This window comes from Eleutherodactylus coqui, chromosome 12 (genome assembly GCF_035609145.1).
Source record: "Eleutherodactylus coqui strain aEleCoq1 chromosome 12, aEleCoq1.hap1, whole genome shotgun sequence".
In the NCBI taxonomy this organism is placed as follows: Eukaryota; Metazoa; Chordata; class Amphibia; order Anura; family Eleutherodactylidae; genus Eleutherodactylus; species Eleutherodactylus coqui.
Genome location: NC_089848.1, coordinates 129,214,264 through 129,238,914, shown reverse-complemented (window position 1 = coordinate 129,238,914; position 24,651 = coordinate 129,214,264). Strand labels below are relative to the sequence as shown.

Here is a 24,651-nt window from a genome sequence, read left to right as displayed (position 1 = left end):
CAGAGTAATAATAGGGTCCCCTATATTGGACAGCTGTTGAAAAAGGCTGCAGCACTAGTCGAAACGCGTCCAGCCCCTTGATGTCTGTTTACATGATGTCTCTTCCCTGAAATAAAGAAGATTTTAGACTTTGAAGCCGACCTTTTTTCTTCATTTATACCCAGTAGTAATAGGCTCCCCTATATTGGCGCCAGTAGTAATAGTGTCCCCTGTTGCGGTCCCAGTAGTAATATTGGCCCAGTATAGCGACCTTCAGTGTGGATTACAATAGGGGTGTCCCAATCACCCCTATTATAATCCGCATTGGTTCTACTCAAGGCTGTAGCGGTGTCCAGATCGCCTCTTCTGAGGAGATAAATGTGGAGGACTTGGGGTCGGCATAGCAGCGCGGATCACATGAGCCGTCTCTGGTCACATGACGCGGATAACACTTTAAGAAACCCTTCCTTAGGGAATGAAGCCGTAGTGCACATCCATGACCCCTGGTCTACTAGCTGGCTCTGGAGACAAGCGCTCCATCAGTCTCATAGAAGCGAGAGTGTTTTTTGGTAAAATCCCTTTAAAGTGAACCTCCGGACCTGGACAAACAAAGATGGCCGCACCACTCCTCTGTCTACTTGGTGCATACTGTGTATTAGTATACAATATACACTACACAATGCATCAATTGGCCTGCGCTGTCCACATGAGCAGCATGTAGCATCTAAAGGCCCCTTTATATGGGCCAACAGTCTTTTGGATGACTGTATGAGTGCTGATCTATGATGTCACCACTAAGGTCGTCAGCGCTCGTGGAGAGCATTCAAACAGAAAGACTTGTGAGGCTGCCGGCTCACTGGCTTCTCGTCGGCTTCTCGCTCAGCACTTCTCCTCCTATGGGAAGCGCTGAGCAGGGAGCATTTATACAGAAAGACAAACCAGCGAGTTGATACGGGTTTTTTAAGCCAACTGAAAAGTCATCTTAAACGACCGCGAACGACAAGTGAGCAATTTTTTCGTCTTCACACTGAATGGTTATTTTTAACGAACTTTGAGCGATAATTGTTATGTGTAAATGTAGCACTAGACTACTGATGTATACTGCTACAACGTGTGCATCAGACAGGCAGGGAATTGATGCGGCCATCTTTGTTTGTTCAGTAGGGTTGATTTAAGCGGAAAAGCAGTGGTGCGTTGCCAAAGTTGGCAGATCACATGACTGCTATGGGGCCTGAAGGACAGGGGCTCCGGGGCCGAATGTCCTAGCCCCTCTCCCACCACTGATTTGCCTGTTCCTTCCCATCCATTCAGCGGGTCTCTCGGTCGTTGCCCCGCCTGCTCCTACCCTCCTTTCTGCTGTCACTGTAACTCTGCTGAGAGAGGGGGGGAAGAGCAGCCGGTGTGGTGACGGAGAGCGGCTGAATAGAAGTGAAGCTTCTGCTGCTGGATGTTCAGGGGAAGGGAAGACACAGAGGAGACGCCAGTGCTTTGGGGGGCCATAGGGAGGCATCAGTGCTTTGGGGGGCCATAGGGAGGCATCAGTGCTTTGGGGGCCATAGGGGGGCATCAGTGCTTTGGGGGGCCATAGGGGAGCATCAGTGCTTTGCAGAGGCCATAGGGGGAACAGCAGTGCTTTGAGACAGCCACAGGGGGCAATAATACTTTGGGAGGGCCACAGGAGGGCATCAATGATTTGGGGGGGCATGGGGGGACACCAGTGCTTTGAGAGGGTATGACACAGTACCATTGGGGGGTTACTAAGTAATTCATTATGGTTAGTGGCAGGAAGGTTTGCGCCCTTTTACGCAGGCCAATCATCGTTTAAGATGCTTGCTGGGTCATGAGAATGTGAATGATGATCATTAATCGTGTAAATGCCGGCAGCGCATGGAAGAGAAACGAGAATTTGTTCGTCATTCAATCTCTGCAAGTATAGAAATCAAACAATTGTCATCCTGTGGATGGCGGCCTGACTTCTGAATGGCGGTGGGTGGCCGAATGATCTTCTGCTGCTCCGGCTCCCTTGTGAAAGCCCTGGGACGATTACTGCTGGGACGACTGTGCGGAGCCGGTAGCTGACTACTATATGGTGACTGCAGGGTGTAGAAGGACCGCTGGACCTGAACCCATCACACAGCACTGCAGAGATGCCGCTCCTATATATATCATTATCAGGTTTTGTCATGGAGCCCCATGATATCCATGTACGCCCCTGCAGAGGGGGAATAACACTGTTTATTGCAGTCATACCTGATTTTATGCAGATAAGAAACAACTGCAGGAATTGCCCAAACTACTGACGGACGTTATACACTTTCTTTGGCTTCTTCTCGTTGCTACAAACTGCAGACGGCAGAATTTCATTGCATTGGATTTACATTAAGCATTACATCTTAGCAATTCACTGATATTTTCAGCGGAGCGCCTCCATGTGGTTTGCAAGTGGCTCACATGGAAATGTGTTACAGAAACTAATGCAACTTGTCACAAGACGCAACGTACAGACCAAAAAGGTATAAAAACAATATAAAGTTCTGGGTTGGCCATAAATACAAAAGAAATGTCAAGATAAAAATAAATCCTTTTGGGTACATTTACACGTTGCGGAAATGCTGTGGATTTGTTGCAGAATTTCCACTGCAGATCCGCAAACAAAACCGCAGGTCAGGCGGGGTTCACACGGGACGGATTTGCCGTGGAGATTCCATGCAGAATTTCTGTGTGGCAAATCCACCCGCAGCTCCTAATTCCGGGATCAGCCAGCCATGTTGATGAGATTTTGCAAAAATCTTGTCCACAGTGGGCGGCCAATCCGTCGCAGCAAAGCCGGGCGGAACCAGCAATGCGGCGCAGAATTGACAGCCGCAGCATGTCAATTCTTTTTTTGTTCCGTTGCAGCCTCTTTCCTCTCTATGGAGAGAGAAAGCCACAAAGGAATGCCGGCAGCCGAACAGCTCCAAAACCCGCGGCAAAATGCCACAGGTTTTGAAGCTGCAGCTCTCCCGCAGAAATCTTGCGGGTTTTCGGTGCGGGTCATGCCGCATAATTTCTGCCCTGTGGAAACCCAGCCTGAGAGTTGCAGCAGAAAACCCGCAGCGTTTTCTTTCCTCTACTTGAGAGCTGGATTTGCTTTAATCCCCTTCACTTTTAGGGTGCCCACCCACTAGCGTTTTTTTACTGCGAAATTCGCAGCGTTTTTTTTTTCTGCAGGGGTCTTTGGGCTATGGGACATGCAAAGCTAAAATCGCGATCGCGCAAAATCGCGATATCGCGGTAAGTCCCATAGACCCCCTGCAGAAAAAAAAACCTGCGAATTTTGCAGTGAAAAAAAACACCAGTGGGTGGGCGCCCTTATAGTAAACGTTTCCGCAGCGTTTCCACGATGTGTGGACCCACCCTTAGGGAGTTTTCCAGGACTTCCAATATTGATGGTCTGTCCTACAAAGGGCCGTAGAAGAGGTTTTCTGGGCTTTTATAAGTCATGATCTATCCATTGGATGGGTCATCAGTCGTTGATAGATGGGGATCCGCCTCCCAGAATCCATGTCCATCAGCTGATCGTCCAGTACACTATTAGTGCGGCGGGCCGGACGTCATCATCAGTGGTTCGAGGAGAAAGTCGGAGCGCTGCTTCACTTCCATTGAAATCAATAGGGGCGTCACGCTGCTATCCTGCTTTCTGCCCCGGACAGGACAAGAGGAACAGGAAGTGTAGGAACAGCATGGCACTGACCATTGATGACATCGGGCACGGACCATTGATGACATCATCCGGCTCGCTGCACTGATGACAGGCTGGACGATCAGTGGATCCTCATGTATCAATTACTATCAGGGGATAGGTCATCAGTTAAATATTAAAGGGTTATTCTGGGCTTTTTTAAGTCCTGGAAAACCCCTTTAAATTTCCCCTGAAAACCCCTGAAACTTCCTCAAGCCTGCAGGACCAGCAGCATAGACTTGCAGCTGCGCCCCCATTGACTCCATAGCCAGCTTTATTTTGTAGCTTAAGCACCCCCAGTCTGGCTCTTCTTAAATTCGGCTCCTGATGCTGTGACTGTGCCAAGTGGGCGGTCTCCACTGCACATTTTCAATGAGTGATGTCAAACTTGTTTGACAGTGACAGGTGAGGACCGCCCATTTGACACATACACAGCACTGGGAGTCGGATCTTAGAAGAGTCCATGTGGTGGAAAGGGAGGTGAGTATGAACAAAAGAAAGTCCCTGTTGGGGTCAGCAGGGGTCAGCAGGGCTGCAGCTGTAAATCTATGGAGCTGGCCCCGCAGACAGGAGGACATGACAGGTTCTCCCGTATCTTCCCAATAGTTTGCTGGTATTTAGCTCGGTTTGAAGGTGAGAGCTTCACTGTTGATACAGAATCTCTGACCAGAAGGTTCGGGGCCGTCATCAAACACGTGACCAAGGTGAGCGTCACACTGAGAAAAGAAGAAAGAAGTGTAAGTCAGTGTGACAAGTCTAACAAAAAGTAGCAAATCTCTAGATAAACTGATACAATTGTCTTTTGCAGGGATCCGCCCATCTGGACACCCTCTGCTGGTGATCAACTGATCCATGGGGGTCCAACAGCTGCAACCCCAGGCGATCAGCTGATACAGCAAAGCTGTGGATGCCCACAAAATGGCATTAAATGGCACTGATTCAAATAGATGCCTGTGACTAATGAAAGGGAGATATAACAATATTTATCGCACAAGGTGACGGCTGCAACTAAAGACAGAATACCGGAATTGCATTTTTTTTGTATCCTGGCTCACCAAAAAACAAAGAGAACGAGGTTAAGCACTGGCCATTGCAGGACCACCAGGATTTGGCCATTGCCGGACCACCAGGATTGCACCCGTCATCCCAGTTGACTCACCTCCCAGAGCCTGTTACACCCATCCTGCACCGGACATGGTGGCCCCGTTACAAGTGTGACTCTATTCTTCAGTCATTCCACTCACTCCCATAGACAACAGTGCGGAATGACTGAAGAAAATAGTTGAAAGGACTGATCAGGGTGAAGGTCGGGGGCTCCCCTGTGCCATGCAGGTGCTTGAGCCCACCGCAGTCGTCTAGGAAAAGTCTCATCATATGATATTGTGCCCCTTGTGTAAACCAGATAACGGTGTGAGCAAACAAGGCCATACCGGCCCGTGAATGTATATTGGGATTGGCATAGAGCGCGTCTTACAGTAGATGGCTGGCAAGTGTAAGCCTGTGGGCCGAGCACATAGCACTGGTCCGTGAGTAGCAGCCCACCCTAATATGTTCACACGTGGATTCTGCTTCTAAGACCGCAGCAGAAATCTACACGTGGTTTAACCATATATGGACAAAATCTACATGCAGAACTACTGATAAAAGTGAGGGATGATTTTTAGGTTGACTTGATTTTAACGATCAGCTCAAAGTGCCCGAAATGCGGGTACCCCGCGCCCATTTACACGCAACGATTATCGCTAAAACGACCGCCAATTAGCGATTTTTTAACAATCATTGCTCTGTGTAAATGGGCCTTTAGATTATGGTGCTTCTAGAAGGTTCCCCACAACAGTCACCCCACATATATGGCAGACTTACCTCTTTGCAGATAACTTCTGTCCCTGTGCATCCCAAGGAGTAATCCGGCCTCCGTAATATTTTTGTGTTGCTCTCATCGTTCCCGATGGTGCCGTAGGCTTCCCAGAAGGAGGGCCAGCCGGTCCCAGAATTATATTTCGTCTCTGAACTACAAGTGAGCAGAAATAACACACATGTGGGGCTTATTTACTAATACTGTCTAATAGACGGTACAAACTTATTAGACTGGACAGTCTCTTCTTAAGACATCAGTGCTTCAGGTAATAAAGTCAGCTGACCGGGACTATCTCCAGGATAGGTCCCCAAAATCAGATGAGTGAAGGTCCAACTCCCATGACCCCACCGCTCAGCTGCTTTAGTGCATTGGAAGTAGCGAAGCTCCATAAATGGTGCGGTGGCCATAAATGGTACTACAATCTCAGCCTGTTCACTTGAATTGGAATGAGCTTGCATTACCATTCATGGCCACCAAAGAATATGTGGAGCTACGTCTGGTAAACAATGTAGAGGCTGCGGCCTAAGCAGAAGCTATCAATATTAACCCCCTAGTGAGCGACCTATTCTGTGCCTCAAGGACCAAGTGAGTCATACGTCATACTTAAGTCACAGCTGTATGAGGGCTTGTTTTTTCTGGGTTGAGTTGTATTATTTAATGGCCCCACTCCGGGGTCCATATATCGTGGCGTACAGGTTTCATTACATCTTTTATTGGTTGGGGAGATGAAAAAACCCAGAAATTCCGTCGTTGTTTTTTGGGGTTTGATTTCACAGCATTCACCATTCGGTAAAATAACCCGATAACTTTCTTATGTGATCCCCACGATTACAGCGACACGAAGTCCAGGCCGGCTGCACACGAGTGGATTTGGATTGCGGAATCCATGTTCGTCACCCGCGCGGATGATCCTCGGTATTCCGCATCCATTAGTAAGAATAGAGCATTGGCATGGCCACTCAGATAAGCGGACAGCGATTCCGATTTCCGCTCGAGGAAATAAAATCGCAGCATGCTCTGTTTTTGCGTGGATTCCACGCAGACAGCTTCCATTGAAGTCAATCGATTCTGTCCGACCTGCAACCCTTAACATTGCGGAAAGTTCACAGATTCCACGTGAAACCTAGCAATGTCGTGGAAAAAGCATGGATGAAAAAAAATCTGTACGGCGTGTGTCTAATGAAGGGCCGTGCGGACCAACAGGACAGATAATTCAGGTACGCGTGGACCTGATGCGGAGTCCGACCCGTCCGTGTGAGAGCGGCCTTATAGAGATTGCTTATGTTACTACTTCAGCACAAAAACACATTTTAAAGAAAAACAATTGAATCTGCATCACCGCATTCTAAGGGCTTATTCCCACGAGCGTATATCGGCCATTGCTTTCACGGCCGGCCTATATACGCTTCCATCTGGGCCGTCCCCCTCCCTCCTCCTCACCAGCTCTCTGCCTCTCTCCTCCACTCCTGCGTTTGCAATGGTAGGGGGTGGGGGTGGAGCACAAAAAAAAATTGCAATTCTGGTGTCAGTTTTTAAAACTATTTTTGCGGCACTCGTCCTGTGTGATAAATAACAAAATATCTTTATTGTTTGGGTCGTTATGAAAACGATAATACCCATTATGTACTGGTTTTTAACTTTTGTTTGCCATTTAATCCATTAAAAATGTTTTTTTGTAAGGAAAAATTCATATTTTTTCTAAAATAATACTTTATTGAACTTTTTTCACACAATCTTTTAGTCCCTGAAGACGACTTCAAGATGTGATTGTTGGATCACTAGATAGTACTCTGCATTACTTAGGTAGTGCATTGTACTACTCATATGATATCAGCTTAGTAGAATCTGCTGGATATGGCGTCTAATAGTTACATGGCAGACACAGAAGCCTTTGTTAGGCCTCCAGCTGCCGTGGGAGCCCATTGGTATCTTGCGATAGCATTGCGGGGTGCCGATGGGTGTCAGGAGGAGGCCTCTCTCCCTGTCATCTGCTTACATGCTGCAGTTGCTATTAATTGTGGCATGGAAGGGGTTAAACTGCCAGGATCTGAGGTTTCCCCATTCCTTGCTGTTACAGCTCATTAATGACCACTGTAAGCAGGATATTGGCAGTCACTAAGGGGTCAAAGTCCTGGAAAACCCTTTAAACTATCTTTCCAAGTTTTTACGTGTTTCGTGAAAAGCTGAGTAATCACTGATACAGTCCCAGTTATCGCTCCCAATGTGATTGTCACCCAGGACTGCGGTACCGATGAAACAGCCTCAGGATAGGTCATCAGTATCCGATTGGTGGGGGGCTGCAAAAGTGAAGATCTCATATGGCTATGTCAATGGAAAAATGACAAATGTTCTGGCTCTTGGAATGCAGCGACGAGAAAGTGAAAATAAAAAAATGATACATTTCTGGGCCTGAAGAGGTTAAGAATGGCGAATCTATCTAGTTAACAAGAGCCGCACTACAGCACTGCCCCCCTTACTGGGTACGGGAACCTAAGAGGTAAAGCAGGATGCTGCCCCCTAGTGCACGGACACAAAGACAGGGGGACATATCTATCTAGCTAATGCGCCAAAATTGTGACTTTTATGAGTTTATACCTGGCTCCATCACTTTTTCGAAGCGTGGGTGGGGCTTAGTGTTAGGGGGTGTGGCCGTACGCTGCCCTTGACATTGACTATAGTGTATGCCAGAAAATAGTGCACATCACAGCAGACGCCTGCACCAGCTCGGAGCTGCTATAGGTTTCAGTCTGCTGCACGGAGCTGCCGCTGACACGACAAACATATTCAAAGGCTTATCGCGCTGACAGTTTACTGAGACCGCTGCATGAAATGTGAGTCTAAGTAAACAGACTCCAATGTCTTCAGTTCTCAACTTGCAGTACTTGTACCCTAGAAGTGAATGTGGTCACATGACGACTCACAAGTTGGGCCTGGCCGTCACCCAGCAGTCACAAACTTGTTGGATTACTTGCAGTCATCGGCTTGTGGCAACTGCATTCGGTTCTGAGGCCACGTGGCTACACGGCAATCCTCAGCCTGTGATGTGTCTTGTGGCCAAAGTCACCATGTAGCCCTTGTCTTGTCTGTTCCATGGCAGAGCCCAGAAGGGGGAGTCCGCCGAGAGACGGGGAAACGGGCTCTCACTTCGGTGGCCAAGTAGCAATGAACGAGCTGCCCGGAGTGACTTTTGGGACTATGACAAGAAGAAGCTGCTGTCTACTCTGCTGGGGGGCGCCTTTTACACAGTTAGCTCTTGTGCAGCTACTACTGCGTTAGTACGATGGCGCCTGATTCCTGACCTCCTCTACTATGTCTATTGCTCAGCCTCAGAGGAGTGAGGAGCAGTCAAGGTTTGCAGCGCCGAAGACCAAGGTGGGGCCGTACCTGTTTGCAACTGTTTGGAACAGTAGCTGTTGTGAACACCATGTAACTCAACTGGCCCGGGAACCTACCTCCTACAAGTGCATCCATGGGGCCTCACCTGCCTCTTTCCTGCAGTATTTTAAAATAGGTGGCCACAAGCTCCTCCCCCAAGGAGTCTTAGGACCTGGGCAGCAGATCAAATACCGCATGGTGTAATCCGCCAATGATTCCCCTTCCATAGGAGATCCCTGTGCTGTCCCATGGTCAGCCTCTATGGTTTGCACTCCCTTAGCCTAGACCCAAGAGAGCAGTTTGGAGTGTTTTGAAAACCGGGGTTTCTTTTGAATGTCACATGATCCTACCAAAAGTAATTGGACACTTGAGCAAGAATCACAAGTACTATTCATTTCCACATATTAATACTTAGTGGGGCTCCTTTGGCCCTATTGACATCGGACGCTCACTGTGCTATACTTTCTGCTAACATCAGATACACGTCAGCTGGTATTTCCCTCCATGCATCCTGCAAACCTCTGGCAAGTTCTCTCAAAGAAGATGCATTGGCCCATCTATAGTGCTGAAAGAAGCATCATCATTAGACAGTTAAAGGGGTTGTCCCGCGGCAGCAAGTGGGGGTATACACTTCTGTATGGCCATATTAATGCACTTTGTAATGTACATTGTGCATTAATTATGAGCCATACAGAAGTTATAAAAAGTTTTTTACTTACCTGCTCCGTTGCTGGCGTCCTCGTTCCCATGGAGCCGACTAATTTTCGCCCTCCGATGGCCAAATTAGCCGCGCTTGCTCAGTCCAGGTCTTCTCCTGTTCTCTATGGGGCTCCGTGTAGCTCCGCCCCGTCACGTGCCGATTCCAGCCAATCAGGAGGCTGGAATCGGCAATGGACCGCACAGAAGAGCTGCGGTCCACGGAGGAAGAGGATCCCGGCGGCCATCTTCACCGGTAAGTATAGAAGTCACCGGAGCGCGGGGATTAAGGTAAGCGCTCCGGTAAGCTTTCTTTAGGTCCCTGCATCGGGGTTGTCTCGCGCCGAACGGGGGGGGGGTTGAAAAAAAAAAAACCCGTTTCGGCGCGGGACAACCCCTTTAAGCAGGGGAAAAGCGTTTTATGTGGTGATAAATCACACTACTCCTTCACATTTGATGGAGGTAACTGGGTGTGAAGGAGCCTGGAAAAGGCCTTTTCCCTGAGTGTGTTGTGCCAACAGTTAAGTATGGCGGAGGTTCTGCACAGAGTTCCCACCTGAACCCAAATGAACATCTTTGGGATGAACTAGAACGTTAGGTCAGGAAATATGGACAGTGTCCATCTTCTTTGAGAGAACTCACCAGACTTTGCAGGATGAATGGAGGGAAATAGCAGAATCAGACACTAGTAGAAAGTCGCTTACATTCTATGCCACGGAGAGTATTCAATGTCATTAGGGCCAAAGGAGCCCCAATAAGAAATAAATCCTACTTGTGGTTCCTGCTCAGGATAGTGGAGTTTATAGTAGAGAAGAGCTATTTTGTTGCAGCAAGTAACATAAACCTTTCATACGCTGGAAGGGACGGTGTTACCTGAAGAGCGGGGCGCTGCAGCACACGCAGTGGTACATGCCTTCCTCTGTGTGGTTCAGGTAGATGCCGCTGAAAGGCTGAGCAGACAGACGTGATGATCATTACAATGTTATGTCACAAACTGCTGAAGTCTATAACATCCTCCATGCCAGTGTAATGTCTGGGCAGGATGAATGCCCGCATGGTGGCATTAACACTCTGCACACACCCATGCTCACCAGTTCGGTGCCCTTCTCCCTGGTCACGTAGTATTGTTCTGGGGTGAGCTTCTTCTTCCAGTCAGTGGACACAGCAGACTCATCGTATCTCGTAAGGGACCCCAAGCCTTAAAAACAAGGTAAAAGGAGAAATCATTTGGGTCCAATCAGAAAATCACCGGGTCAAAGTAATCGGATCGCAAGTTGGCTCTTGGTAGATGTATAGACTATTGGTGAAGCCCATCATAGAGCAGGGTAAATTATCCCAACCTTCCACATGTGATATCAGACTATGAGATGACATTGAGCCCATGACAGTTCCGCTGGTGTTATTGGCTGCTCTGCGATCCAACCGCATTGAAGATGACAGTGACCCCACCGGTGTCCATAGTACTGCTCTCGCTGGAAGGACAATCCTCTGGACACCAGGAGGCTAAACCGTCCTGCACCGAGTATGAATGAAGGATGAGATACTTTTACAAGTTCTGACATGAGACCACCGGACGGTCACCGTTAGCGCTTATTCACGGGGACTTTTTCAGGTGCGTCTATCGTTCATATTTGCAGCAGACAGCGCACTGACCCATTACAGTCAATCAGGATATATAGACACGTGATTGTATTCGTGGACTAAAAAAAATGCAGCATTTCGTATATTGGTCCAACTTCTGGGATGGCCATCATTCGTTCAAGTCAACAGGTGTGCAAAGAAAAAACGGAGCGCGTATGGACGACCCCCATGAGTGCTGCATTCATCACTGATCAGTGCTGAGCAATGCAAAAAAAATAAAAATGTGAGCCTCCTTCAGTTTTTTTTTTTTGCGCATGAAAACGTGCGTCACACCGGTGTAAAAACGGACGCTCAGAACGCATACGGATGTCACACGCACAATCGGACACGCTCACGTGAATATGGCCTTATGGGAGCACTAGGGCTGAAACTCTTATGGCGGCACTGTGGCTGTCACAAGTTTGTGGTGACTGTGGCTGCCACTGTTTGGGGGCGGTCTGTGGTTGTCCCTGGTAGGCCGGCTTCTTCCACAACAGAATACCCGCAGCAATTACTTTGTAAATCCACAATAACCAAATGCACATAATTTAGGCGCGGATTTGGCCACGTTTAATTACAGATTGGCTGCGGGATTTAACCCCTGGGTTTCAAGGCTTCATAGCGTGTAATGTTAACATTAATAAATCATCAATTTCGGCAAAATCTGGTGCAGAAATTCCGCAGTGTTTGTAGCCCATGTAAAGGCGGCCCCTAGGGGGCACTCTGGCAGTGACTGTTGTGGAGGTACTCTGACTGTCACTGTTTTATGGACACTCTAGCTAGCATTCCTATGGAGCATTAAGGAAGCCCCGCAGAGTAGTCCTGTACAGACAGTGTGAGTGGACAGAGGTGAGACGACATCCAGCAGCCGACTCACAGACACAACTTTCCCATAAGTTCTTATCTAAGTTACTCCTTTACCTCTAAGACATGGAGATGTAATCTTATGTACTTTGGAATAACGCTGCCAACCAACAGCAGCGACAGCAAATAGCAGAGAGCGAGTAAATGACCAAACACATATATGTCCAAATATATTCTGTCTATGGTGAGAATCCAGTTGTTTCAAGCTGTTGTAAAACTACAACTCCCAGCATGCATATGGTGCCTTACAGTAAATCTCCACATAGTAACACGCTGGTGTCACTTATGGGGGAGTTCTGACTGTCTACTTACACTTTATTATAGCAATACTCTTCACTTAAAGGGGTTGTCCCGCGGCAGCAAGTGGGTCTATACACTTCTGTATGGCCATATTAATGCACTTTGTAATATACATTGTGCATTAATTATGAGCCATACAGAAGTTATAAAAAGTTTTATACTTACCTGCTCCGTTGCTGGCGTCCTCGTCTCCATGGTGCCGACTAATTTTCGGCCTCCGATGGCCAAATTAGCCGTGCTTGCGCAGTCCGTGTCTTCTGCTGTCTTCAATGGGGCCGCTCGTGCAGAATGCCGGCTCCGTGTAGCTCCGCCCCGTCACGTGCCGATTCCAGCCAATCAGGAGGCTGGAATCGGCAATGGACCGCACAGAAGAGCTGCGGTCCACGGAGGGAGCAGACCCCGGCGGCCATCTTCAGCAGGTGAGTATGAAGACGCCGGACCGCCGGGATTCAGGTAAGCACTCTCCGGTTTGTTTTTTTAACCCCTTAATCGGGGTTGTCTCGCGCCGAACGGGGGGGGGGGGGGTTAAAAAAAACCAAAACCGTTTCGGCGCGGGACAACCCCTTTAAGCTATTTTGCCTTTTATGCAATTGGAAAAGTTGGGTAACATCTCTGCGAGACTTGGGTGCTGCCCAGCTTTTCCAGAAACAGAGACCTAGGAGACTATAGATTTAAGCTTTTAAATGGGTTTTCTGAGAGTAGCATATTGCTGATTTATCCTCAGAATAGGTCATCCATATCAGATTAGTGAGAATTTAATCCGTAGGACCCCCACCAATCAGCTGTTTTAAGTAACATTAGCAGCAATGTAGCACTACAGTCACTTCATACATTGTATAGCACCAGTGCCTGGTATTGTAGTGCAGTCCCTTTCACTTGAATAAGATTGAGCTGCTCTCAGGCCATGTGTAGTGACCTGGAGTGTGGCACTACAGAATAAAAGTACTTAACTGCAAGTCAATAGCAACTGTCCTCACTACAGCTCATTTAGCAGAGGGTAGTGATGCTGGATTTTGTTTAATAAGAAGATGGAGTCAGGATAGGGAACTAAATAGTTAATTTAGCTTAGTCATTTCCCTGTAAAACAATTATAGAAAGACCTGAGAAGAATTTTCTTTATGGTGCAAGGACATCATACTGTCATCAGATCACCTGACCAAGCAGAGGAAAGAAGCTCCCTGATTGGTGAAGGGGCGGAGCTAACCGCAGCCAAGCTGATGCAAGTTCTTTGAGGGGGCTGGTAAATTTCCAGTGCTCCTAATCTATGGAATAGTAGAAAAATATACAAGAGCTAAGAGGCAGGAAAAGTATTGGTTCAGGAGTCAGTGTGGAGAGAGAACGGGTGTTATGTTAGTGTGGGCAAGTGATCACCGGGCCTACACAAACGTTACCAGAGATAGGGACTGCTAACAGGACCCAAGCACTCACCTTGTATAGCAGTACACATAACAGTTGGAAATGCTAAGAAAGTACGAGGTATTGGTTTGTGGATTAGTCAAATCACTTAAGCCTGCAAGCCACTACAAGGCACCTCATCTTGCGGGTCCCTACACTAGCAAGACAACTGATCCAAGCTGCAGGGAGAATGGCAGAGCCCCACCTGTAAGCAAGGCGATCGTCTAGATAAAGGCGGCCCTGCACTGGAACCTAGGACCTAACTATCCCTGAAGGAGTAATACACAAAACCAGATATAACTGGCACACAGACAGAACTAGACGGAGCTGGCAGCAGACAGATGCAGGACAGAGTGGAGACTAACTGACATAAAGGTGACAGAAAATGAACGTAAGAACAGACACAGATATACAGGAAGCCTCATACAGGACATAAGGTCAGGAAACAGACCGAGACAGAGAGGCAGACAGGATACAGATCAGCTATAGCAAGTATGCAGGAAAACCAAACAGGCAGAGGGCAGATATTTATCTGCAAACAGACTGGTGATGATTGGCTAGCAGGAGAACACCAAACCCAGCCAGCTTAAACATTCCTCACCTGTGGAGCTGTGCTGCTAGAAACCTATGTGGTACAACAGATCCCAGCTAGCACAACAGTACCTCTCCCTTAAAGAGGGGCCTCTGGGGATACAGGTGCCTTACAGCGGCACAGAGAGGCGTACTTCCAACTGCAAGCAATCCTGTGTGCAGCTGATCAATCACCCACTACGCTGAGAGAATCCTGTGTTTGTCATCAAGACCTGAAATCCCTTCAAGCCGTGCTTCCACCAAACAGTGAGCCCAGTCACAGCATTGCAGGCTGCAAAGATCACAGAATCACTAAAGGATCTCATGGCGTGAATACTAGAGAACTTTAGCTTGTGTTTCAGAAATGGCAAATTACTGTTAGTCGGATGATAAGGGTTTGCAGTGTTTTTCAGTCCTAGTCAGTTTCTTTATAGCTTTCTCTTCTCTCAGGTGCTGCCTCCCCAGGGCTTGTTTTTCTGTGTATCAAGGTTTAAACTGTGTATATGCAAGTTCTACTCTTTAATATTCTTGCAGACTGCCACATTCAACAGTAAATGTTGTGTCCGCAGTTTACTCAAATACGTGTGTTTATCTTATTTCTCTACTAAGATCTTTTAGGTCAGGCACTGGCATCACGTTCACCTACTTCCCTTAGTCATCCATATCATGTGGTTTACCTTCATCTGTGCACATGATTACATAGGACGTGCTGCACTGATTGCCACCATGACACGGCTCCTCAGCCACTCCTTAGAAACCGCTCAGAGTGTTCAGTCCTCTTCCTGCCTGTAGCACATGGGACCAATGAAAGTGATGTTATAGGACTGAGAAGAGGCTGCGATGCTCACTGAGGGCTGCTGCCTCTTGAATTAGCTGATTAGTGGGGATCACGAGGAGTAGAAGCCCACTTATCAGATATTGATCACCTAAATGGCCCGTTTATTAAAAATGACCCTTGTGCTCTGTTTAATTAAAAAAACTGCCCTTTTGTAGCTGAGAAAATTAAAAAAGCTATACTCGCCTACATTGCTCCTCCCACTCCTGGCCTCTGCGGTCCACGCTGCTGCTCTGCAGTGTGCTTGTGGGATCACATGACAACGTGTCTGTCAATGCAGAAGCACACTGGGAAACAGCAGCATGTACTGCAGAGGCCAGGAGTGGGAGGAGCAATGTAGGCGAGTATAGTTGTTCGATCTTTTAAAAACCCATTGAAATCAATGGAGAAAAAACAGAACCGTTTAATTCCATTTTAATTCTGTCTCTTCTCTCTGCTCCAAAAACAGAACAGAGATATGGAAATCCTGAAAGGCTGAGGCGGGTGTGAACAAGCCATATACTGACCTGCTGTGGATTTAAAATCCGCACCATAGGCCACTTTCCAAATTGATTCCATGCAGATTTTCCAATTTTTTAAAATCTCATCAATTTTACTGCTACTGTAAATGCAGCTGACTATCCACACAAAAATTGTGCATGGAGAATCCGCAGCAGACCCGCCGCACGTGGCTTTACCTGTACAGGACAGCAGTGATAGAAGTACTAGATGTCAGCTCAGGTCACGTCTTGTTGGAAGCACCTCAGGGACGTCTGTGTAGTTATAGCAAGGGTGCAGATAACGTTATCAGGCGCAGTGATGTATAAATCACAAATCCCGTCATCACAGATGATTACAGGACTGACAAGCATAAATAGCTTAAAGCAAGACAGCAATGACAACAGTGCAATAAATATTCACTGAGCTGGAGTGAGGGGCAGAGGTCCAACATCACCATCATGGGAGGGAATGTCACACCGTCCAGTTCTCTACATCTAGAGACATTGTTCCCTGTTGGCCCTCACACACCTCACCAGAAAAGTACAGATGTATCACTTATTATGAATACTTAGTGTGCTGATCTTTACTTGAGCTGGTGAGAGGGTCTGACCATAGTAGCGCCAATTCCTGGAGTACAGAAGACGGGACAGCAGTCGAACTTAAATATCCACCGGAGCTCATTTACTGATATTGTCTAATAGTTAGACAGTGCAAACATAAAGGACGTCTATCAGCTCATTTTTGCCTATTAAACTCAATATACCGAAATGAGCGACTGCATGATGATAAATAGGTACCATTACCTCTGTGCATTGTGGCCCCTATCTCCAGATAAAGCTGCATGAAAGCTTCCCGAGCCATATGTTAGTTAGCCTCGAACCGTCTGATGGGCGGTTCACAAATGCCAGCGGTCCGGGCTCTCTCCCTTCCTCTTCTGGCAGTACCAGATGAAATAAATGTGTTAAGACGCTTGCGCCACTTAAAGAGGTTGTACAAATATTGATCGTGGGAGAAGGGTTCAGGTGAGGACTCTATGCAGGCCAGTCTGATCATGGAACCTCCATATCCTCTTGCCTTGTTGGAAGTATGGCCGACCCTTCCTAGAGTATTGCCACATTGTCAGCAGCACATTATTGTCTAGAAAGTCAGGGTCACCGCCGTGTTCAGGGTTCTTGTCATTACAGCCAACAGACCGAGACCATGCTACGTAAAACATCCCCAGACCATAACAGAACCTCTGCCATACTTAACTGTTGGCACAACACACTCAGGTGGCAGCGTTCCCCAGGATCCTCTACACCCAGATATGTCCGTCTGATGTGAGGATGGAGTAGTGCGATTCATCACTCCATAGAACGTTCTTCCATTGCTCAACTGTCCAATGATGACGCCCCTTGCACCATTGTAGACGGGCCAATGCATCTTCTTTGAGAGAACTCGCCAGATATTTGCAAGATGAATGGAGGGAAATACCAGCTGAAGTGCATCAGATGTTAGTAGAAAGTATACCACGGAGAGTATCTGATGTCATTACAGCCAAAGGAGCCCCACTAAGGATTAACATATGGGAATAAATACTACCTGTGGTTCTTGATCAGGTGTCCAATTACTCTTGGGGGGGGGGGGGGGGGTATTATGAGGCAGATACATTTCATATGTATCAAGGTCCTATTCTTGATTAATGCAGTTAGCAGATATGAAGAACTCTGAATACGGGATCAATATGCGGTAATATCAGTTATATCTCATTGTATTGACCCCCAGTACAGGAGATGACTCTTCAGTCATGACATTTCCTCATTAATAGCAGAGAGCTTTTGGGTTAATTAACCTTCTGGGTGTAATTCCCTGGAAATAACCACAGATGGTGCAAAGGCAGTGGAAATTTCCAGCCAATGTATACAGTTTAGCTACAGACTATCCAGGAAGGATGCTTTCACAACATCAACATTTCTGTTACAATGTGTGCAGTATTGGGAAAACATAAGAAGCTCAAGTAACACAACAAATACCGAGCAACAACAACAGAAAACCTGACAAGCAAGAAGAGAGCTGCATCTTACCAGCCTCTGAATGCACCCGCCTTGGCCTGTTCCTTGTACAAGTGACAGTTGGAAGTTTCCTTTGCTTCATCACAAAGAGATTAAAGCTTCTCAGCAGTCTGGCCATGTCGCAGAATTAAATCTAAGGGCTGTAGAGAAACAGCAGAGCTGAGTTCGAAGCATGCCACAGTGCTGCAGTCAGAGATGTGAGCTCAGCAGAGCTGTGTGCTGCTGTCACTCCCCCTCTGATGTCATGTATACAGCACAGTACAGCAGTGTGCAGCAAGTGGCTCATGGGCACTTAGGAACTTCTCCGCATTCCTGTGCAGAGTCTAGCCAAGGGCGTCAGCATAGTGCATAGTGCGCGGCTTATATCCGTGGAACCGCAGGTCCATGCCGTGTAAACACTGCACACCCATCTAAGACAACTATCCCCTTGGTGACTAGCCTATTTTTGCTTTAAGGACCAAGCAATTGTCAACATTGCATTGCAAGAGCCATAACGTGTTGCCATAATCATATGAGGGCTTGTTTTTGTGCGCGATAATTGTTATGTCGAAACGCCAGCCGTTGTGCACTTTCTGTTCACTTTTTGTTTGTCTCTCAGCTTCAGCCTGATAGTTCGCTGACTTCTCGCTGCGCCTATACATAGAATATGAAGGAGAGCGATAGTCAGTGATGATCTGCTTGTCTAAACCTTCTACAAATGACTATCTCAGCTTTTCATCCACCCTGACCGGTCTCCCTTCCCCAGCATGATGCTCCACCACCAGGCATGGTACGGGGCGGGTGATGAACGGCGCCTGGTTTCCACCCTGACAGTACAGAAACCATCAGATGTCCCCAGGTGTAGAGCTGACAGCGGGGTCTGGGGGAGGTATGTCACCAGGTGTAGAGCTGATAACAGGGTCTGGGGGTGGGATGTCACCAGGTGTAGAGCTGACAGCGGGGTCTGGGGGAGGTATGTCACCAGGTGTAGAGCTGACAACGGGGTCTGATGGTGGGATGCCCTCAGGTGTACAGCTGACAACTGGTTCTGGCGGGGGGACGTTACCAGGTGTGGAGCTGACAACGGGGTCTGGGGTGGAAAGGGGGTCACCAGATGTAGAGCTGACATTGGTGTCTGGTGGTGGGATGTCATCAAGTGTAGAGCTAAAAACGAGGTCAGGAGAGGGGATGTCACCAGGTGTAGAGCTGACAATGGGCTCTGGTTGGAAGACGTCACCAGGTGTAGAGCTGACAACTGGTTCTGGCGGGGGGACGTTACCAGGTGTACAGCTGACAATGGGGTCTGGTGGTGGGAGGTTACCCCGTGTGTGTGTGGGAGGGGGGGGGTGTATTTTTTAATGTCAGCACTCTGGGGTACATATAATGTGTTCTCTCTGAGCTGGTGTGTGTAGATGTCTGCTATGATGTTTCTCATACACTTCACACACAAAGAGGAGCAGATCCTGCTTTCCTGTCTCTCTGTAGCACACACTCAATAGCAGCAGCATGGAGGACATTATAGGTAAATACTGAGTAGTGTATCTGTAAATCGAGAACTGCGGTGAGATAAAACATTTACTAGAGCCTTCAGCTGGCTCTCTCTTTCCCCCTTCTCCTCTCCACAGACTTCTATGGACATATGTAACCTGATCCCTCAGTGATTACATTTAGGCGGGGCTCACACAAGTGTATGTCACAGCATGCCACCCGCGAGAGACACGCAGCACACAGCAAGTATGCAATGACATTGCCATGTTCTATCTTGGTGTGTATGCACATGTAATATGCTCCAAGTTAGAACATACTGCTATTTTTCTTGCAATATTTTGCACAATTCATAGGAGCGACAACATGGTCGCCTATGCAAAATTGGTACAGCATACTCGCATGCAAAATATGCTATACCAACAGGCTCATGAGAGCCCAGCCTTACTAGGGCTTTGAGCTAGCACTGTCTTTCTCCCTTACCTTTTCCATAGAATTCTATGGGTAGCTGTAACCTGATCCATCAGTGAGTGAGTGATAATCTGCCTGGTCTCTCAAATTGATTTTATCAGTGAATTGAGAGTGAGTGAGCGCTCCCTGCAGGTGGCAGGAGGGGGGAGAAGCTGCTGATAAATGAAAAAAAGGCATTTTTGTCGAATAAAACATACTGCAACGTGTCTTCACTTGTTCTATTGATGTATGCTGAAGCGACAGCGTCTGATCAAGCTTATGGTCACATGATGCAATTTCTAAAAAATTGAGGCAAGAAAAAAATGCTATTTGGTTAACAAAGTTTTTATTAGTTTTTTGGAAAGGTCAAAACATTTTAAAAGATGACTTTCAATATTACATTCATTTAAATAGTCAGGGGGTTACAAAGTTGGGCAAAATGCCCAAAATTACATCTCAGGTGTTACTTCTTACAGAGTACAATAAAGCAACATTCAAAGTTTTATTCCTTTATTAGGTAAACCCCCTGAAACAAAATATAATCGTCCTGAAGAGACCTGAACCAAGAGTAACATTAAGGGTGAAACAAGTAGGGCAAACACATAAGGGGAGGATCATGGGGGGGGGGGGGGGCTATGCTTGTGGCTTGTCATAACGGGGCACCTGAGTTGAAAGGGTACAAAAAACTCTTCTGTTGATTTAGCTCCATAAATATATACCTCATATAATTTTTGGGGGGAGTGGAGGATATACTTGAAGGCGAGCTAGAGACCCCTGGGAGGGTCACAGATCTAGCTGTTGGGTTCCGTAGATGCATAGTGAGCGAGTATTACCAAGAAGAGCCGCCAGTTCCTCATTAACCGTAATCCATGACCTTTTTATTTTAACTAAATCAACACTAACTGATGTTTTCCTCCAGGAGCAGCGATTTCTATATGTGCAGCTAGGAAACAATAAGATATCCATTTATGAGTGTGTCTGGGGATATTAGGGATACGTTTGCCCAGTAAAGCTTCCCAGGACGATTATTGTAACAATATTAGTAATGGAATATATAAGGGTGTATACCTGAATCCAGAACCTGCGGAGCCTAGGGCAGTGCCACCATATATGTAGGACGGTTCCCTCCCCTCTGCATCCCCTAAAACATGGCCCTGACGACCCTGGAAACATGCTGGGGATTCTTTTAGGAACAAGATACCAACGCATGAGAGGTTTATAACGCGCTTCTATGATTGATACGTTAATAGAGAGTTTTGCGGTTGATGTTGCTATTTCATGCCACTCACAAATTGGCTGTTCCTCGTTCCCCTTCCCATCTCCTCATGTAGGGGAGTTTGTCCTTGGGTGTTATAAAGCTGGAGGATAATTTCGCAATTATTCCGGGGCCCCTGGCATTTGTCTTAGGGTGAACACCCACTTGTGTTGTTTCAATGCTGCGATATCGCTGCGTTTTTGTCAGTGGGACTTTCTAATACTAAACACGCATCGCAGGTTTGTGCTTTGTGATTTTTGTGCATTAGAAAGTCCCATTGACAATCGCATGAAAAAAAAACGCGCAATAAAAACACAAGTGTGCCGGAGCCCCTACAAAGGCTTACAAAAGTAGATCACTCAGCCAGATTTCATCTATTTTCGATACATAATGCTTCATTTGCTGTGGACGAAAAATCTCCTCGTTTGGAATGGAGTGAATAGCCCGAAAGAGCTCAAATGTAAAAACGCTCTTTGACCGTAGGATGTGAAGACCGTAAGCGCTTGGCTGCAGTCTTACACTACAGATTAGTTGTTAGTGTTTATGTGGATATGGTTGGAAGCCCCTGCAGTAGTTAGGATCTGCATGTGACTTCTCCCAGATGACTGTGTGAGACTATGGAGCGTCGGCCTCCGCCACATTGTGCAGTCTGTAATATAACACATCATTCCTTTCCCATCTCTCCCCACAAGGACTACAAGTGTTATTAATACACCTGCGCTTCATGCCACTTAGATAACAGGTTATAAAGTCAAGCAAAGTCTGACTCTCACAACTCACTTTCTTCACTGCTCAGACTTCCAGACAACCAGACAAAATTGTATTAACCCCTTGCTGACCACATAACGTAACTATACCTCATGTGATTGTGCAGGGTCTATGGAGCCGAGTCGCCTCTATACCCGGCAGCTATGTGCTGTTTTTGACAGCTGACAGCCACCAGCAACTGGTCAAAACTGATTGCGTGTCTACGTAGTCAGCAGGAGAGGGGGACCCATTCTAGCGGCCCATCACAATGCGATTGGGGGAGGGGCAGTAGCGATGGGCAAGCATGACAGCCTGGAACCTAATAAAGGCTCCTAGAGCCGCTATGCATAGATGACTATCAAGCCCTGTCCGTGGCAGAGCTTGATAGAAAAGTGTAAAAAAATGTTATATAGGGCTCAGTCAGACGAGTGTTTTTTAAACGCATGTTATCTGTGTTTGCAAATCGCATCTAATGGAACCAGTGCTTCTCTATGACAGCGGTCACATGTGTGTTTTTTACATACGAATAAAATTTGCACCTGTAAAAAAAATAGGACGATTCGCAAACGCACCTAAATTTGCACATATAGTTCGGCCCCATTGAAAGCAATAGGAGCAGATTGCTATCCCCTGCCACTGCTGTGACAGCTGTGGCAGAGTATTTCTTCATCTCTGCGGGGAGTCCCCTCATCACTGAACATCAGTGCTGTCACAGTGTTCAGTGACAAGGTGACTTCCCGCAGGGATGAAGAATTCCCCTGCCATAGCTGTCACCGCTGTGGCACAGGAGCTGCCCCTGATTGGCTGAGTGCTGTGACCAATCAGAGGCAGTGCTCAGCCATTGAATGACAGCTGAGCACTGCCTGTGATTGGTCCCTGCACTCAGCAGCGCCGGCCCCTTTGAAAGCAATTGTAGAACATTGCGATCCTGTGCCACAGCTGTGACAGCTGTGGCAGGGAATTCCTTGCTCCCCGCAGGGAGTCCCCTTGTCACTGAACACTGTGATAATGCTGTCACAGTGTTCAGTGATGAGGGGACTCCCCACAGAGATGAAGGAATCCCCTGCCACAGCTGTCACTGCTGTGGCACAGGAGCACAATCTTCTCCCTATATTTTCAATGCGGCCAACGCTGCCGCCAACCCCATTGACAAGGTAAAATCCCTGGATGTGACAGCATCCAGGGGTTTCACATCGCGTGACCATTGTGTCACTGCACAAGTGTGAATTTTAAAACGCACGTGCCGCTTCGGTCATGCAATTGTTTTACATGCATATTGTGTTTTTTTTCATGCACCTAAATCCGTGAAGAAAACGCTCGTCTGACCGAACCCATATAGTAATACTAAAGTATTGCAGCATATAGTATGTGATTAAATCATCTCACGTTCAAGTCTTCAGTGGGGGCTCAATAAAAGTGTAAAACATTTTGCGGAATGCCAGATTGCAGGTTTCTTTGTTATCCTGGCTCCCAAAAAATGTAGTAAACAGGGATCAAAAAGATGTAATTCCCCAAATAGTAATAGTAGAAGCTACAGTTCACCCGTCAAAAGATGAGCCTTCACACAGCCCAATCGATGAAAAAATAATAAAAACAGTGAAAGAGTGACCCTTAGAACAACGGTCACTTGTAATTTTTACTGCACTGTGACCCCCCCTAAAAAAAAGGCACACTTGTATTTTTGTCATTTCTCCCCCCGCGACCATGTGAAGCCTTGGATTCCAATGCATTCATTCACACAAGCGATTATTATCCACGTAAGAATGGTTCGCCGGCGAAGATAGGACATCGGTGGCCAAATACGACGGCCGATGTTTTGACACGGACAGAAAAGATAGGTCTTGCCCTATCTGTTGGCTGCGATCAGCTGGCTGCTCGCATAGACTTCTATGTCATCCTAGTGGTCAGTGTGAGAACTGCAGGATATTAAGATTTCCCTAAACATATAGGATGACATTACAACTTGAAATTAAAATCATCAAAAATTTTAAAAAAAATGTTTCACATAAAACCTTGAATTATACAATAAGTCATTTTCCAATTACATTTTCCCTCTAAAGGGGTTGTGCTGTGATGTAATATTATTTCCTGTCCATTTAATGATCAATAGGGGTCTGATTGCTGGGACCTCCACCGATCCAGGAGTCTCGAAGGTCCCCACAATAATGGAGCAGGCAGAGTGCATGCAGGCCACGCATGGGACCGCCGGCAGTTGCAGAGCACAAGCACTTGGCAACCTGCGGCACTCCCACTGACATGAATGGAGTGTTGGTGCGCATGCGCGATGTCTGCTCCATTTACACAAGGACCTTCAGACTCCTGCTCTTGGGATTGGTGGGGCTTCTAGCGGTCGGACTTCCACAAATCATAAAGTTACCCCCTGTGCTGTGGATAAGGGATAACTTTCTATCTCCGTACAACCACTTTACGGATCAGCTTTGCCTGTATCGTTTTTTTGTGTCTTTTCCAGACATTGGCCTCAGGAACTGCAAGTTCTTCTGATAGAAGGTAAACTTGGAGGACAGATGATCGAATGTATAGAAATGACCTACGTCACTCTTGTAATTCAGGGGTTAACACAGTTTAATGCGAAGCTCATAAAAGCAGCGAACGCTGGACTGAACTGGCCTTGTAAGTCGGGGCTTGAGCATTAACTGGAGACTATTAGCCACTGCGTCCGCATTCCTTCCTCTTATCAATGTAGTTAATGTATGTACATGTCACCTTATGTATTCATTCGTCAGCACTAAACATTTTCAATGATTTGCTACTTTTCTACTGCATTTAAGTGTAACCGAGGCCTTATTCACACAACTGTATATACACAGCTATTGTAGCTGCGTCCAAAAATCACGACCATCTGAAGCATTGCATTCCAATGTATAATATTCAGATGAATGATTTTTGGGTGCGTAAAAAAATTGCACCACGAAAAATAGGAGATTGGTGACTAAAAAGTACGTCTGATTTTATATATTGCATCAAAGGATA

At 46.9% G+C, this 24,651-nt stretch overlaps 1 protein-coding gene across 1 annotated transcript; it reads right to left on the bottom strand.

Moving 5' to 3' along the window:
• Positions 1–2,178: 2,178 nt before the first annotated feature.
• On the bottom strand, positions 2,179–17,979 carry MSRB2 (methionine sulfoxide reductase B2). Its single transcript, XM_066584849.1, has 5 exons — positions 17,757–17,979; positions 10,721–10,827; positions 10,503–10,579; positions 5,564–5,711; positions 2,179–4,416 (listed from the first exon to the last, which is right to left on the bottom strand). Exons 1-5 carry the CDS (start codon positions 17,860–17,862, stop codon positions 4,318–4,320), a joined length of 537 nt encoding a protein of 178 aa, XP_066440946.1. The 5' UTR covers positions 17,863–17,979; the 3' UTR covers positions 2,179–4,317.
• Between the last annotated feature and the right edge of the window lie 6,672 nt (positions 17,980–24,651).